Source organism: Pseudopipra pipra, chromosome 6 (assembly GCF_036250125.1).
Source record: "Pseudopipra pipra isolate bDixPip1 chromosome 6, bDixPip1.hap1, whole genome shotgun sequence".
Taxonomy (NCBI): Eukaryota; Metazoa; Chordata; class Aves; order Passeriformes; family Pipridae; genus Pseudopipra; species Pseudopipra pipra.
The window spans coordinates 55,379,222-55,397,179 of NC_087554.1; the positions used below are offsets into that span (position 1 = coordinate 55,379,222).

At 37.2% G+C, this 17,958-nt stretch overlaps 1 protein-coding gene across 8 annotated transcripts in view; it reads left to right on the forward strand.

Annotated features, from left to right (window-relative positions):
* Window positions 1-13,233, forward strand: part of KLC1 (kinesin light chain 1) — a 66,540-nt gene extending 53,307 nt beyond the window's left edge. For 2 of the 8 annotated variants that reach the window (XM_064659292.1, XM_064659291.1), the window contains exons 13-16: window positions 1,646-1,807; window positions 7,104-7,234; window positions 11,708-11,774; window positions 13,107-13,233. In XM_064659292.1, the coding sequence (XP_064515362.1) occupies window positions 1,646-1,807; window positions 7,104-7,234; window positions 11,708-11,774; window positions 13,107-13,172 (426 nt within the window). In that variant the 3' untranslated portion in view covers window positions 13,173-13,233. Of the gene's footprint in view, window positions 1-1,645; window positions 1,808-5,721; window positions 6,363-7,103; window positions 7,235-11,707; window positions 11,775-13,106 lie in introns of those variants that run through there. The other 6 variants (XM_064659293.1, XM_064659294.1, XM_064659295.1 and 3 more) reach the window with 6 other exon arrangements.
* The last annotated feature ends 4,725 nt before the right edge of the window (window positions 13,234-17,958 follow it).

Below are 17,958 nucleotides of genomic sequence, written 5' to 3' on the forward strand. Positions count from 1 at the left end.
CCATTTTCCTTAGAGGCTGCTGGTGACTTGCTGATAACACTTTATTATTAAGCAAGCTTCAGATTTTCATTGTGCATCATATACCACCCATACCATTAATCCATAATATATGACGGTAAACACAGCACTAGTTTTAGACATGCAGGAAAGAGGGTTGTGTTACTGGCAGCATTTAAACACTATGTTTTTATTCTAGGTCATTCAAGGAGGACAAACAGGGTTAATACATTTCTGCTTTTGGGCTAAAAGCAAAGAGGTACCTTTGTTCCCAGGTGTGGAAAAGCATCAGTTTTCCACATCTCTGTTCTCCTTCATGCAAATTTTGTTTGCTGTAGCTGCTGGGTGGGATATCTGTGCTAGACTTTTGAAGACCAGTAGTGTTCTTTGTCCTTTGTCTTTCATGACAGAACTGAATAAACTGAGAAGGTGCAGTCTCCTGACCTTTCATTATTTGATTTTTTTCACATGTGAGATAAGTGAGAGATGATAGCTTTGGAACAGACCTGGACTCTGTTTTACACACTTTGTGGTCTGTGCTGCTGAAGGATTGGTGCAAAAGCCGTTGTGAGCCTTTGCTTCTCTGCTGTCTGAGAGCTGCAGCCACTTTCTGCACCCTGCACCCACGGGGAAGCGAAAATACACCATCAGTATGTGTTGGTTTCATGTAGAATTCCGTTAGGATGAGCTGTTCAGCTCCTCAGTTAGGAGTAAACTGTATGGGAACCAAGGACCTGATTTCTCCGTGCCACTAAAACAACTTTCATTGTTATTCATGGACTTTTGAGAATTTTGACATCCTTTTCACTTTCTGTATTGTGGTCAATGTTATGGGTTTGTCACACAGATCCCTGCTGCATTTGCTGCTAGTGCTGTACTGTAAAAGATGCAGAATATGTTCTCAAGTGTAAGGCATTCATCTGGAATCTCTTCCTATTAGCAAATACTCTTTATGATGTGGAGTAGGTTTACATCTTTATGATGTGGAGTAGGTTTACTGTAAAGAAAACAAAACTGAAAATAAGTATGGTTTGAGCTTTGCTATTTTGTAGTTTGTGTGTTAAAGATTTTGCCTTTATTTTTAATGCAGGATTTTCATAGGAGGTACTTTAGCACTTTTAAGATATTTAAAGGATTATTTGATAGTTGATGGACATTCTTTACCACAAAGTAAATGTATTTTATTGACACATATGTAATCTGTTTATTATAAGCTTATTTGCTATTTTATTTTTTTTGAAGGATTAAATTGTCCTACAGTGCTAAGTGTCATATGTCAGTATTTTTAAATAACACAACCTGCTTCTTAGGTATTAGATATTCAGACACCTGCAATGGTCTTTCCAAAGGTGGGTGAGGGCTGCTCCATTTGATAGGTGGATAACTTAAGGATTGCATTGACTATTCATGACCTATAAATTGCTTAAATATTTAGCTGGTGGCCAGATGGCTTCAGGTAAGTGACACAAACACCATGAGGCTTAGACAAGTGATAAGAAAGGAGGAAAAGAATGTGAAGTCACTGAATTCTCAGACTACCAGAACTGTCCGTCCCCTTCACACTGTGTTGATTTTTGCAGTGTGTAAGTTGTAGATTAATGCAGCTTGTAACAAGATAAAGCCTCTTCCCGTTTTATCTAATTCTCAGGGTCTTGACAATGTTCACAAACAGAGAGTTGCTGAAGTGCTGAATGACCCTGAGAGCATAGAGAAAAGGCGGAGCCGGGAAAGCCTCAACGTGGATGTGGTAAAGTACGAGAGTGGCCCTGACGGAGGCGAGGAAGTGAGTATGAGCGTAGAGTGGAACGGGGTAAGTACAGTACACAGTTTAGAACATAGCCTAGAGAAATCACCACCCTGACAAACGTGGTTGTCCACCCACCAGCCTGTTGTGCTTTCAGTACTTTGTTGGTTTTTTTGTTGGTTTTTTTTTTCTTTTTTATGGTTGATCTACTTTGTATTTTGCAATTTTGCAGAATCAATTAAGAAATGAAGAATTAACGTTTTGCCTATTCATAATGTTAAAAAAATCGTAATATTTTAAGATTTTAAAACATCCTTTCTGTTGTTGTCCTGAGTGGTGACATTTCTGCAAGAATCCCAAGCAGTTGTATTTAATGCCAAGTTGTTTAATGCTGATTGAATGTCCTGGTGGTGGTCTGGTGTACAATTGCTTGTCAGTGGTTTCTTTTACTGGTAGAAATATTCTGGCAATTAACTTACTTTTGCTTTTTTCCCTTCGATGCCATATTTGCCCGTAATTTAAATGTTTCTTTAAAAATACTGCATCAGTTGGAATCACAAAGACCATTTGCTATGGAAATGTTTTGAGTGTTAGCTGTTTTAAAATAAAGTGACTAGTCTAACACTAAAATAATTCCAATCTCCTCCTTACCCAGCTTGCTGGAGGAAGGAATGTAACTTTTCAAGCTGCTGTACAGTCCATTTTAAGAGGCAGTGCCATCACATACCAATGTGATGGTGACTTCATGTTTCTTAATTGAAATTAATACCCCTTTCCCCATATTAAAATTTGACTGGAGTGAGGGCTTGTTCCTGTTTGTTTCCCATATATTGGCTTCACTGTGTTACACTGATCATCATAAAGTAAAAACATATATACAATGTGATTATTTCATGTGCATTTTTCTAACCATTGTTTTCCTTTAATTTGAAAGACAGTGCAAGCTTTCAGTTTTTGGTCTGGCTTATGTAGTTGTTTGCTTCTGTCACCAGCTTTCCCATGCTTTATCCCATTGCCAGCAATGGGATATATATTGTACTGTTAACTAACTCCCAGCTGTAGTTCTGCTGAAATTACTCTGTTAGTTTATAAAAGTGGTGTTGCTTTTGCTGTATGGGAGGGGAAGTAGCCTACTTTGCAATATTGAGTGTTCTGAAGCTTCATTTCTCTTACAATAGCAATCTTTTTTTTCCCATCTTTTTGTTGGCCACATAAGACAAAGCATTCCAAAGAAACCTTGGTAAAACACATAGTGCTTTAGTCTTAAAGGAGAATGTTCTTTCCATCTTTGCTTTTGTCTCTTTATTGTTTTCTTGGCATTGGTGTTCTCAGTGCCAAGACAGTCAATCAGCATCTACTGTGAATAATACTGCATCATTAATAAAGCCAAAGTCAGGTTGGATAACTCTCTTTAATTCTCATTTTGCCCATTCAGCATTAGAACTGTGTACTGTACTCCTCCCTTAATTTTCACTGTACTTTGCATGACTATATGTTCTAAATGGATTAAACTTTTTTCTGTTATTGACATAAATTAAACATGCATGCAGGTTTTGGATGGAAAGGGCCTTCTGGGGAAAAGCAATAGACAGTATTTCTAGGTCAAACTCAGTGATAAAATTTATTGATCTGAAAAATTAAATTTTGACTTCTCAGGGTAAACAAACCTCATTTTTAGTGTGCTGAAGTGGCATTGCTTTATTCTCATCTTCGTTATTTCTTTCCCCCCTCCCCCTTAAGAGAAGATGTTTTGTATTACATGTTTTACATGAAGTGGGCAACTCTCTCTCCCTCTACCCTGCGAGTGTTTCTCTCTCAGTGGTGTTCTTCCCTCTACTTCATATTGTGTAGTTTTTTCACCCTTGTGTGTTCCCTCCAGACAAAATATTCTGATTCATAAAGTGTAGTAGAATCTTTGACTTCTGGATGCAGAGCCTGAAGACAGGCCTGCCTTTTCCATTTAAATTCTTTGGAAGTGGTCAAGCTGACTCCTGCTCTTTGGCTGTCAGAAAGAATTGTTGGAGTGTGTAAAGTGACAAACTTCAACGAAAAAATTTTGCTGGAAGATGTAATTAAGTGCCTTCCATATGTAATGTGATCCATATTAAGCATTGTATACTTTGATGTAAAGTCTTGCATTCTTACAAAAGAACTGAAATACCTATTGAGGTAAATCAGCCATTAACTATTAAAGCAGATACATTAAGTGAGGTTGTTATAGTGCATAAACATGTTTCTTATGAATCCATCCAAAGAAATACTTGGCCTTAAAAATTTAAGGTAGAAAGGCCAAGATTTGAATCCCTTATATTTGTATATAAAAAAGAACAGTGATTATCTGTAATTGGCATTTTTGTAAATTGATCTTGCAGCCCATTGCAATAAAAATCTTTGTGGTACTTAATTTAAGAGAATGTTCTTAGTGTGAGGAAGCATCTTTTCTTACTCTAACCCATATGCTTCAAAAAGACTTTTGGGCGCATAAGCCCACTTCCAGATGTGAAATGAAAGCAGTAAATTTCACTGTTAATGAGAGCTGCTCTTGTTTTGTAAGTGTCAGACAGTCAGAGGGACATTGTAGCTGACAACTACAAAGTACAGGAGATGGTGATAATGGGGAGGTGTAAGCAAAAGTAATAAGGTGATTCTCATTCTGAATGACATAAACATTGTCAATTAAACTTTGCCATAAAAATCTCCTGGGTTTTTTTTTGTTTGTTTCTTTGTTTACTTTGAAGATTTAGGAATTTTTTTTTTATCCTGAACTTATGTTTTAAAGGTGTTTTGTTAATCATGCAGTCAGTGTTTAACTTGGGAGTTTGATGTTCTTATTTCAGATTCGAAGTACCCAAAAGCTCGTCTGCTTACTCCTAATGTACTGATTAGGTTTACTTTAGAGTTATACTCTGTACCTACCAAATTTGTCTTGCCTTTGTTCTTTGGATGATTATCACTACTATAGTATTGCTGGTTTCAGACTGTAGGAATAATTAGCCTTTTCACTCATCTCGTGCTTCTAGTTGGAATTTAGACTTCAGTTTAATCAATCCTGTAAAGCTGAAGTCTGTTTTTAAAAGTGTGAACAATATATGCGATGTAGTTTGAAACAGAAGTACTCAGATTTTGATCTTCTGATCACTTGGTAGCAAGGCATTTTGCCATTTCCAAGGATAATTTTAATTACTGTTCACTCCAGTTGTTACAGGTAAAGGCTCTCAAGACAGGTATCTTAAGCTTATCAGTAATAGTCTCTATACTTAGACCAAGAGGGAAAATGTGTAAATTGAACCACAATTTATTTTAAAGGTGGATTCTTTCAGCTGCCTCACTGCATAAGGGAAAGCAGAGAAAATTCCACTTGGATTATGTATATATATATATATACACACACACAGATATGTTCTAAAAAATACTTGTGAAACTGAATTTACCTGGGACAGTTGGATTTTAGTTCCTTAAAGCATGAACAGAATTTTGTCTGGAGGTTTGGTGAAGACTTCTTTCTTCTTGCACTTTTTTTTCCAGGGAAAATTCCCGACAGAAGTTAAAGCTGAAATGAATGCACCTTGCTCTGTTCCTTGCTTCTCTTTTGTTTATTTATTTATTTTATTTTTATTTTTGTGTTAATGTCAGCTGGAAAAAATAATTTTTTTTTTTGTTGACAAAATGTAATACTAAAGCTATCCCTTCTTAAAGGTGTTTTGCATTTTATACAAATGCTAACTTAAGGAATGCACAGCATATGTCATGCTCATCTGTCAGTCCCATATCAGTGATGTAGGTGAAGCTGTATAAAGATGTAGGTTCTGGTATTTACAAGAGCCTGCACTTTGTGCTTAAGGGCCGTCCAAACACTCACCCTGGACTCCAAAGCTTTTGAATGTGACCTAGAAATACTGTAAACATAACTGTTCAAAATTGAAAACTGTTGAATTTTTCCCAACAGTTTCATTCAGTTTTTCTCTCTCCGTTTCTGACAGGCCTAGATGCCTTTTGTGATTCTTATACTGTCTCCTGCATGACGGGCGTGCACCATCTTCAAGCTTTAACTTCTCTCTTCAGTACTGACTGCTGTGTTTTAGCAAACCCCTTAAGATTCTTGTCAGAGCTACACTTCCCTGTAAACTGGCCATTCCTTCAGTGCTGGTGTCTTTTTTTGGTTTTCTATTTCTGTACATGTGTAGCTTTGCCAGATATGTATCTAGTCATACAAAATGTTATTACAACCATTTGCTGTGTAATACATTAGTAAAAAAAAAAAAACAAAACCCAGACAAGTAACAATGACCTTTATAAGTAGCTGTTCACTATGGAATAAAGGTAGTTAAAAGTATCACACAAGGTATTATTGAAATGGCATGATGGTGATCTTTACAGGAGAAAAACCAAACCCATAAAAGTAAGGCATGTTCTCCAAGTGCTTTAAAATGTATTTAGAGACCTATTATATGGTTAACATCAATATGGAACTCTGGATGTCTTCACTTATGATTATTCTAAAGTAGCATTGCTGTTTAGTCTTTGTGTGAGATTTTGGCAATTATGCTTTTCTCTACTAATCTTGGTGTTCAGTGATTTGTGTATTTGTCTTTCTAACTTCTAATAAACTCACTCCAACTCAGGTGTCTGTCTTTGCTTAGTAGTGCTTTTTTCTTTCACAACTCTTCTTTCATAATCACCTATGTTTTCTATGAAGTAGGAAGTGGTCACTTCTAATCTTACTAAACTGTTGGGATCTTTTTAAGAGTAAAACATTTAAAAATAGAATTGTGGTCAGTCAGGAGTTTCTCTAGGTCAGCACAGCAGTGTAAAACATGAATGCAGTATATGAAAAATTAATTTCATTGTGTTTTATGTTTTCTTTGGTGGAAAGTTAAAACAAAGCACCAGAATTTGACTATGGGTGTTTCTGATCAGAAATATATTTTGTTTAGGGATTTTAGGATTAATTAAACATATTTGCAAGTAATGTAGATGTTTAGAAAGAACAAAACAGTTTTTCTCTTTGATGGAATGCTTTTGCTCGGGGCTCTGTACTCTGTTAACCACGGTGTGCTCATGTGAAATGGTGACATGGTGGTGGTGAATTGTTGGACTACTGTGGTGGGGTTTTATTAGTTATTATGAATCATGGCTTGGGCATGTCTTCACCTTTAGAAATCTGTGTTACGCTCTGGAAGGAACCCTTTTGTTTTGGTAAAGTCGTAGCTATATGGTGTTACGTGTTTAGGTAATTGTATATGGTATAAGTATATATTAATAGCAGTTAAAATACAATAATTCATCAACGAAACGTTCTGGAGCCATGTCAGGGGGAGGGCAACAACCTCTTGCAGTTTCACATGTGTTCAATTTCTTTCAGGATGGCACTGGATCTCTAAAGCGCAGTGGTTCCTTTAGCAAGCTTCGTGCTTCCCTTAGACGCAGCAGTGAGAAGCTGGTTAGGAAGCTGAAGGGAGGAAATTCCCGGGACAGTGAACCAAAGAACCCAGGGTAACTATCTGTTCTTAGCTGTGCTGGTGTCTCCTCCATCTGTGCCCCCACTGTAGCCTGGTGTAGTACCTAGGGCAGTGTTTTCTTCCCTGCTTAGCACCTGCATATCATACAGAGTTATATCTCAAAGAAAAATAAAATAGGAAACTATTTCTTAAAACTTTCATTGTAAGTTCTGTAACATCCAAGGAATTATATCTGCTTTTAAGAGTTAACTCAGTTTTAACAATATTTTTTTTCCTTTTTACTGCTTTAGCTACTTGAAGATTAGAAAAGCGTCGTAGAATTATCAATAAGTGTTAGTTATCTGAAACTTTATCCTTTTCACACAGCAGTGGAGAATAATATATGTTACTGAGTTTTACAGTAAAGCCTGAATACCGTGAACCCACAATCTTCTTGATATTCTTGATACAGCTTTATATATTCCTGTGGGTATAAAGAGAATTACCAACTTGAGCCCTTCTCAGTTTCTGTTTTTGGAAAACTCAGATGTCAGAGAGCAGAGAAAAATGTTGAAAAACTTGAACCTAATTCTGCATCTCATTAATATTTTGGCCTCAGCAAAGTCAGTGGTAAAAATTCAAATTTTAATGAGTCTGACTGCTCACTCTTTCCTATTTCCTATAAGATTATGGATTTGAAAATGTCTAATATTTCTAATAAATCCATAAAATCATTTCTCATGACTGCTGCAGAGAAATGTTAAAATGCACCTACTGTTTTTCATAATGGCACTTGTGAGTGTTCACCCTCACCCCCAACATAATTTCAATCAGTTTTGTAGGGTTTTTTGCCCTTGCTGTGGAAAACTGGAACTCATTTAGTTGACAGGAAACTCTGTGACAGTGTGAACTTATACTTAAAACAGTCACATTGGAGAACTTGGAGCAACTGACTCTGGGGAGTGTAGTAGATGATTATGATGTAACTTGAGACAGTGACCTGGAGGCAGGTTCTCGCTGTGTTTCTGTAAGTGCTCCAGTGAAGTTTTGCCTTATTGTTTTTATGTGGCTGTAAAGCCTTGTGTACAGCTGCAGTACATGTAGAATTAGCTTCGTCACATATCTGTTTCAAATTCAGCCTGATTTTTAGAATTATTACTTAAAATTTCACTGCCAGAGACTTGATGTTGCAGGCACTGAATGGAATTCAAGATCAAAAATCCCTTTGCATTTATTGATACATTACTAAGAACTACCTCTGAGATGATAAATTTGGAATAAGCTGTGAAAAGCATGGGATTAGAAGAAGGAAATGTGTAAATGTAAAATCCTTTGGGGAAAACGAACAAAGGCAAGCCAAAATAGAATAAAAGGGATTTCCTTCTTTTCTTCAGTATTAACATTTTTATATGTTGGGTTTCTGTTTCTGTTCAGTTCTGTCCAGAGTTCCTACATTATAGTTCAGATATATTCTTTTATAAATAGATACATATATCCATAGCTAATTCTGCATTTTCTCCTCGTTTTTGTGAGACGTGGAAAGGTTTTCAGTTCCATAAAAGCCAGGAGTTTTGTTCCTTGTTCTCTATAGTATTTGTAGCTGACTCTTTCTGAAGGTAAAGTAACCCTGTGATTATAGGTGTAGAAAATTATGGTTATGTATAACTGAAGACATTTGGCTTTGCAGTGTCCTGCAAGAACTCACTTGCCTTGTTACTGTTTGCACTTCAGTTGTGTTACCTGACCCATGTAAAAGTCATCTACCAACATTAACAATCACATTGTGGGGTCTGTAGCACCAGGTGAGATTTCCTCAGATAAAGGCAGAAATGTGAAACAAACTTGAAAGCAGAGCAATATCTTTCTTGCTTTTCCTTACTGATAAAATATTCTTGTTTTTTACATGTCACCATAGTTCTCAAAGGATAATTTACTCTTAAAACTTTCAGTAAGTGTATTGCGTTGACAGGCTTTTATGTAGATAGTCACTTTGAATGTGTAAGACAATAAATACTATAATTTCTGTTCTTGTAATAAATAGACTTTTAAAATCCTAATTTATATTAGCTGGTTTTAATATCAAATGCAAAGATTGCTGGTATTAAACACCAGCTTTGTAGATCATGAAGCATAGCTGTACATATTGATATTCCAAGGAATCATTTTGATTTCATTTTCTGAAGAAACTTCAGTAAATAAATCTTTTTTCTGCCTCCGAGTTTAACAGAAGAGATATTCAGTTTTTATAATGCAGACCTTTTGGGTTTAGTGTGTTTGATAGCTGAATATTACGGTAGTGACATAGCACACATATAAATAATTCTTGCTGTGAAATCAGCCACTCTGGGTAGAAGATTTGTGTGCCTCCCTCCTTACCGGTGCATTCCCTGCCTGTGTCTCTAGGAAGACTTTGTTTTGGAGTTGATTTACACCTCTTGTTCATACTCTGCTTCTGTAAACAGGAATTGATAGTGCTGGTGTGATTCTGAGTAAGAAGTGTTTGAATAGCAATGCACTAATATAACAGGATGAAAGAAAGACTTAGTTTTCATGCTGTTGCTTGATACAGAACGTTGAAGAGAATAAAGTGGAAAACTCATCAGGGAAGTTTTCTTTACAGTCATGCAAAAGCCTTTTTGACAAAAGACAAATATCTTAAAACTGTCCTTTGAAACATTCAATACCTGAAGCGAAGTATCATTTCTTTATCATATTTCAAAATTCAGTTCTGTAATAATTTAACTTTGCTTAATCAGTGTTATTTTTTCACTTCGAAAATTTCGATCATAAAGCAGAACAGTTAAGATTTTTAATTTAAAAGGGCAAACCAAGCTTTCGTTATTGCTGTTACTTAGGCACCAGAAAAACAACTGCACGCTTTTTATACAGTTGTGTTTGTAGCGTGGAGGAAATTAAAAGTGCATTTGCCAGACTAAATTCTTAACTATGTTGTTTTAAACAAACCCAAACAAATAATCAACCCAAAAGCAAGCCAGTATCTCTGGTGTGAATAATTTTTTTTGATTGGCACTTTAGCAAGAACCTAAAATATGGGTGTAAATTATTACTGATGGATTTTCTGTTTCCCTGGAATGTTTTCCATAAACCTTTATGCTCTTTTGGAGAATTTTCTGTAACATTTTGTTTGTTTTACAGATTAACTTCCTTTGACTTCCACATATAACCTCTGTTGTACCTGTTTCCTTGAATAAATGAGAGGTGTACACCATGCATGAGTCCTTGCTTTGTTGTTGCTAACACTCATGTCAAATATTTTAAATTGTGTGCTTCTGGCTTTTGAAACATTCAGATGTAACTAGGAAAAACCAGTCAGCCTGTGCTGTGTGGCAGCTGTTGTCTGTGTTAGTGTTTTGGTTCATTGTCCTGCTAAGCTTTTGCTTTATGAAAGCATTTAAAACTCGTGCTTGACTTTGACTGTTAGTGGTCCTGCTTCAGTAGAAAGAAAAAGTGGTTAATATCTAACGTGATCTGTATGGATAAACCTTTCCGTGTTACTGGAAGGCACTGGAAACTTTGCACAGGCCAGTTGTCTCAAGCTGTGGTAGCACTGCAGGGTTAGGGCTTGTCCTGTGAATTGTTCATCAAATACGTATTCAAAGCTCTCGTTTAGTAGTTTTGAACTAGTTAAAGAGTTAATGAAAAATTGGAGCAAACGCAGAACATCCTGAGTAATGGACAGACACTGGGATAAAGGACATCAGACATTCCTGTTGTGGTCACCATCACCTTAGGAATCTTAAGGCTGATGTTGAATTTTACTACATACACGTCAGAATATTTTTGTTAAATTTTGTATAGATATTGCAGTTAATGCAGTGATATTTTGACTGTCAGTAGCTCCTGTGTAGGTGATTGATTTTTTCCCTCATCTGTTGCTTTCACCATATTCCAGGGTGCTTTTTATCACTGCTTGGAGTGTTGTAAAGCCAAAAGCACAGCCAAAGTTAACAGCAGCAACCGTCTTGTTTCTCTTCACTTAAAAATGTTTAAAATAAAACATTTAAAAATGCTTTTTATCTGAAGATGAGGCAGAAAACTAACTTTTGTTGTAGCTTTTCTAGCGTAAATGCTGCCTACATGACAGACATATTTATGTTTCACGAATTTTTTTCCTAAACTGTCTGAATGTTTTGATGCTTTTGAAAGAAGCCACATAAAATTGAAACTGAGAATTAGTTATTTAAAAATCAATGCTAAGTTAGTGTATTAATTTGATATGGTTTAAAAATTGACATTTTTATCTTGAGTTGAAATTAAATTAGTTGCCTGAAATGTTTAAGCTCTAAAGAGCTTGTAATTTTTTGGGTTTACGTGTAATTGAGAGCCAAATATGAACATATTTGAAGTTCTGTAGTTACCTTAAAGAGTGTCCCTCAGATCAGTTCTGGGGCATTGTTCCCGCTCCCTTAACTGTGCATTGCTTGTTGTTGTACTTGTGTTTTTAGAGCTGTTAGTTTTCAGCCATTCTGATCGGTTTATCCTTGCATGTTCACTGTCCTGGTTGCAGCATGAAGCGTGCCAGTTCTCTGAATGTTCTTAACATGGGTGGCAAGGCTACTGAAGATCATTTTCAAGTAAGAAGCCCTACAATACTCTTACAGAAATAAATATCGTTAGTAGGGTTTGGGATAAAAAAGTGTGATAATAAAACAACAAACTTACAGTGATTGTAAGATCCTACTTCAGTAAGATGTTTGAAGCACATGCTTGAGGCATCATTGTGTAACACTTCTGTGAGTTGTGCTAAATTTAAGTAAGAGCTCAAGTCCATCCAGTAAGGAGCACTGGGTTTTATGGTACCAAGCACTCTCTGGCTTTGGACTTTCTATTACAGTGGATATGAAACTTGAATATTATGTTCTTGTAAAAGCAACTTAAAAATGCAGGAACTGTTAAAGCCCAGATCAGTATTTTTTAAATTCAACCCCTTTATTGCGAAGAGCCCAGTTAACTGTTGTCAGGTTCCCATAAACATGACTTCAGATGTTTCTGAGGTTGGACAGGAGCAGTCTGACAAGTTTGTCTGATCTGTGTTGAGCTTCTGCTAATACAAGACCTTATTTTGCTTAATTGTACATGGTGTACCCAAGTGCTACTACTCCCCACTGCCTGTTTTTACCTAACAAATCACTGTTTCTTAGATTGTCAAATGAGTGAGTGATGTTCTGCCTTCTAAACACTGCTGTGCATTTTACTAACACAGTAACTGCAACTAATTTTAGGAAGATAAAACTGCTTCTGTACTAACAAAGCTGTAGGTGAGGATCTTCAGCACCGTGTGTCCTGAAGTAGGAAAGCCAAAACTGTGTGGCTCTCATTTTTGGTGTAAAGGTGTCATAACTGTATTATCTCTAAGGAATGTACTGCAGAGTTTTCTGTTGTTGGAAGTGTATGCAAAACCTTGCTTAGGGTGAGCTTCAGCCAGAAAAAATGCAGGGTAAAGCACAATTCTCTGCAGCAACAGCACCAATGTTTCAAAGTGCCATGCCCTAGATGCCCCTAGGCTGGATCCTTAGTGTGTATTTAATTGGTGTGACTTCCAGAAGAGGAGTTTATTGTTTGTGTGTACACTGTGATGTTATAATTCTTGTGAACTTCTGTGGTTCCCCATTGTAGACACTCATGGCAATTCCCATAAATGGGCCCTTGCATTTCTGGTAAGGCTTGGGTCAGGATTGGAAAGGTGTATGTATATACTTTACAGTATTGCTAGTGGAAAGTTGGGGAAAACCATGTTTATTAGAATATGGAAAATCAACCCCCTCCCCACCATCAACAAGAGCAGTTCCCAGTAGTTCCTTATATTTGCTTGTTCCTGTTTGTTAAAACTAGTAATTTTGTTTGTTTTCTTGAACCATCTGGACATCTGCTTAATGTATTTGTTTGTTTTTTTCCCCTCCACACAGGAACGAAATAATTGTCTGACAGACTCGCGAGCTCTGAGTGTCAGTCATACAGATTTGGCGCATTGAGATTTTGGACAGAAGCTAGTTAATATTCCTGTGTGAATAAAGAAGCACTGAGACCTTCAAAGCTTTGGTTCCTCATCCTTGTGTATAGGAACACCTAGTTTGTAGATGTTGTTGGTTTTTTTTCCAATGGACTGCTGTTTTTACTTTTTAAATAGGGACGGTTTTAAACACAGCATTAGTGTTTTCTTTAAAGGAAAACTATAGATACGTATTGCTCATTGCACTGCTCCCGTTCATGCTACTTACATTGATTTCTTTAATAGATCTGAATATTACAGCAGCCAAAAAAAAAAAAAAGTGACAATACAAACACACTCAAAGCCTACTGAAATGCAGCAGTGTTTGAAAATGCAGGCAAAACTAAGGGTGTGTCCGGAAATACATACAGTGCTGGAATGAGAAAAGGATAAATTCATGTGCATTGCTGTATAAATTCCAGTTGAGCATTCTGTAGTGGGAGGGGCTTGCCCTTGCACCACTGATCCTTGTAATGAGAGAAGCCTTGGCTGGCAAAACAGCACTTAGACACGACTGACTGAACCACTAGACTGAGCTGTTAAATTTTACAGAAGCGATGGCTGGGGCTGTGTTACATATGAATAGCGTGAGTAGCAACACCTGTGACCATAACTTTGCTAATGTAAGTCTTAGGGCACAATAGTCAATGGAGATAGGATGGGTTTTGTCCATCAGGAGGAAAGGAAAAGACCTTTACCTTGTGTGGTGGAAGAATATTCAAGTCTTGGACTGCAACTGTCCCAGAGCAGCTGCTGCTGCTCTCAGGGGAACACTGAGCCTCAGGTTGACTTTCTCGCTTGTCCACTGGAATTCACAATCCCATTCTCTGTTTGCTGAAAGTGCCCCAACGTTTCCTTATGCTGATCCCAAATCCTGCCTTTCTCCATAATAGCTGGTGACAGCAGAAGCAGGCAACTACACGCTGGGATGTTAATACACTGTGGAGTAACTGCTCTGCAAACGACCACTCAGATCTTAAGGGCCTCCATGGAAGCACCAGATGGCCAAAAGTGATGGCAAATGACCTGTGTGACCACATATCCACATTAAATCCACTTAGGTTAATATATATATATACACATATATATATATGCTGTCTGTATACAGGACTGCTGCTGGAATTAAGTATGTATGTTTTAAGGGTTTTATAGACATTAGGATTTCCTTTTGCTTTTCTGTAAAGCTTGTAATTTTGTTCTTTTGTGAAAATTCTTCGTGTGAAGTTGGATGAGGAAGTAAAAAAAAAAAAACCCTACTGGTGTGCATACAAATGTATTTGTGGTTGTAGTTGTGAGCTGGAAAATGCTGAACAAATTTGACTTTGGGAAAAGCTGGAATATTCAAGGTCAGCGGTAACTGAAGGAGTTAAAATATAGGAAGATACGCAAGTTTTAGTATTTGAAGAGGCTGTGAAAAGTCATTAGAATTAGCACTTAGTAGAAGTATTTGACTGGGTTTGCACCTGGTTTTAAGTTGGTTACAGTAACTGATGCAAAAAGGTGTCTGTGTAATGCACTTAACTATGTTTACCAGGAGGTACCATCTGAGCATCTCTTCAAAGAAAGCTTCGTGTGGTGCACCTGCTGTAGAGACAGTTTAGGAAGGGTGAGATACGATGCTGCTAATAATTGTGTAGAGGTTTTAGCACAGAGTAGTGCAATTCATTAGTGAACTCGAGCAGGAACAGGTTGTTGCTCGGTTATCTTAACAGTAGATACTCATATAATGTTGACTCTTGAGTTTTAATCTTTTTATTAAGAGCTTTTTATATTAAAAAAAATGTAATATATATATACTTTTATTTTCCCCTCCCTAAAGCAAAACATGTTCTGTAGAAATTGGCAAATAGAGACTCTGCCTTGTCCATTGGCAAATAGACTCTGCACAAAGGCGGACTGAGCTGGCTTTGCAAAAAGAACTGTAGGTGAGGCTGCCAGACCAGGGGTGCCCATCTCTGGCCAGGAGGCAGCAGGAGAGCCCTGCCCCAGCCTTGTGCCCTGAGACACTCACTGCAAACACCCCTTGGAGACTCTTTCAAACCAGCACGGTGCTCCTGCTGCAGGAGCAGCTCCATGGGCTGCTTGGGAGAGAGACCCTCACAAAAGTCTGGCTTCAAAAAAAACCCCCACAAAACTATTTAGACATGGAACTGATTCAGTAATAAGGAATTACTTAAACTGAACAATGTGTTTCCCACATTTGTCTTTCAGGTTTGAAGAAAAATGATTTTTTGCAACCTCTCAAAAAAACCCAACCCAGTGTAAATAGCCATAAACTGTAACCATGCCAAATTACAGTGTACAGTAAGCTTCAAAGTGCAACACCGTGGTGTGTTGATGCTGATAGCAGGGGAACTTTCTTGTTCAGGATGTTGCTGTTGGTGGCATTACTAATACTGTGCTTTTAAATGTTTTAATCCTTTGTATAGATTTTAAAGTGTGATGGAAGGTTAAGTTGTTGAGCTACTGTTTATTAAACAATTCTTACATTTAAAAGGTTCACTTTATTTCTTCAGAGAAGAAACAAATTACAAGACTTCTTTAATCCATAAATCCCCAGGAATGGTAGCCAAGTCCTTACTGTTAGGAGCCAGTGAGCTGTTTGCAGTTTGAGAAGAACTTGTAAAGTAGAAAAACCAAGTTAAAATCAACATTCCCTGAGTTTGAATTGTGAATGAGTTACTGTCAGGACATGGTTTGTGTACATTTATATTTCAGATGGGCTTCTCAGTTCTATTTTTCCAAGATTTTCTTTCTGGGTTTCCTCTGTTCCAGTTGTAGCTAAGTCTGCATAAAGAATACATCCAGAACATCCAATTGTGTAATTCCTGGGTGTCTTCAGCACCAAACTAAATCAACACCTCTGATGAAACAGAAAACTAGAAAAGACTTTCAGAAGTGACAGGCATCTTGTTAGGAAAACTGCAGCCTTGGTAAACAGTTGTGGGTTTAATCTGGCATTTTTGTCCTTGACCAGAATTTCAAGGGCAAACTTATGGAAAACATGAGAGAGAACTCCAGGTTAGGCCAGTTCCTCTGGATTCTCTGTGAACAGTGGTGAATCCCAGGGTGTACAGCAGGATGTGGAATGAATCATACATGGAATTGTTATTGACAGAAAGGTGCTTGTTGCCCTTCTGTCTCTGGTTGTGTGCCAGTCTTTACCACTATTGGCAATATTTGGTCTTGAGTTTAGATCTTACTAAGTATTCTTGTAAAATGTACCTGTTTCATTATTTGCTCCTCTTCTGGAGGAATAACCAACATATTGTTGTGATATTTGTGGTGGTGATTGCAGTACTGCAGTGATAAAACAGCACTTGCAAAACACAAAAACAGTTGGACATGTTGTCTACAGTTTGTACATTAAAATAAATGACACCCCATCCCCCCCAAGTCCTCCTGAATGGTAGTAAATTAAAATGGTTTGAGCTTGAGAAGTATCTTTGCTTAAATTATACCATCTGAATCCAGAAATTTTGCAAGTAGTGTGTTTCACTTGTAAATATTTAGTAAAAGGGCTGTGCAGTGCTGCTTTGACAGTGTGTTTACAGTATGTGGTGAGTTAAGTTACTTTTGTTGTGCAGGTCATGTATTGTGTCTGAAGGCTGCTAAGAGAATTGCATTTTTGGTCATGTTAGTCTGTACTGAGAGAATAAATGTTCCAAGATGTGCTGCTGTGAAGTTTCATTGTCACCAACTTGCAGAAGTACACACTGGCTTTTAGTTCTTTTGTAAATAGTTAGAATTGAGGGAAATCTTGGAACATCTGCATTGGATCATTCCCCTCCCCATGGCCCCGTTCACAAACCCAAAACCCAGCAAAAGCAAAACTAGAAGAGCGTTCGTAATGTCAGTGTATCCTTATTGAGGAGATCACACCCATATATGACTTTCATGTTTGATTTAAAGAAGATAAATAAACCTTCCAAGACTGGCTTTCAGATGCTGCATTTGATCTGAGAAGTTACTTCTCCTCAGAGCTATGGATGAAATCCCACTGAGAGTTCACCTGCCTGTCTTACCCCATAGAACTGTGTTGAAAATAAACTTCCCCAAATGTTATCTGTAACACAGTAGCAAATCACTGTGATTTGAAGAAACTTGTAATGAAATTGTTTAGAGTGTTTTACTACATCTGTTTGTTTTGTTAATAGGTCAGTTGTGTAAATTCTTTACCAAGTACAAATGAATTTGATTCTCCTTTTCCAAAGCAACGAACATAGAATATGATCTTTTTGCTGAAAAATGCCTCTTCAAATACATCACAGATCTGTAGTTTAATTTGAACTGTTGAAAATTTTTTCAAGTGTCATTTAATGTTTCTTTTCAAAGTGTAGAGAAATATTTAAATGTAGTCTTGCAGGATAAAGACTTAATACATTCTAGAATGTAAATCATCTTTGTAAAAACTACTTCAGTTTTTTCTTGTATAGAAACAAATCTCAGTTGTGAAACCCAAAGATGAATAAAGCTGTATAAAGGGAAGGTTCTTAAATTGCATTTATTAAACTTCTGCTTCTTACAACCCTTTTGACAGAAGGGTTCAAAGCAGGCAGGTGCTTTGTTCAGTTCCTATGGGGGTTTGCAGCCCCAAAGCTGCACTTGTGTCAGATGGACATTCCAGGCTGGATGGGGTGGGACTGAGGGACGGGACAGGATCTGGAGATGAACATTCAGCCACTACAGGTGACCGACTGATGGCTGTGAGCTGAAGGGGTCAGTTGGATTTGAGAGGTTCGGGGTTTGTGTGTGATGATGATGAGCCA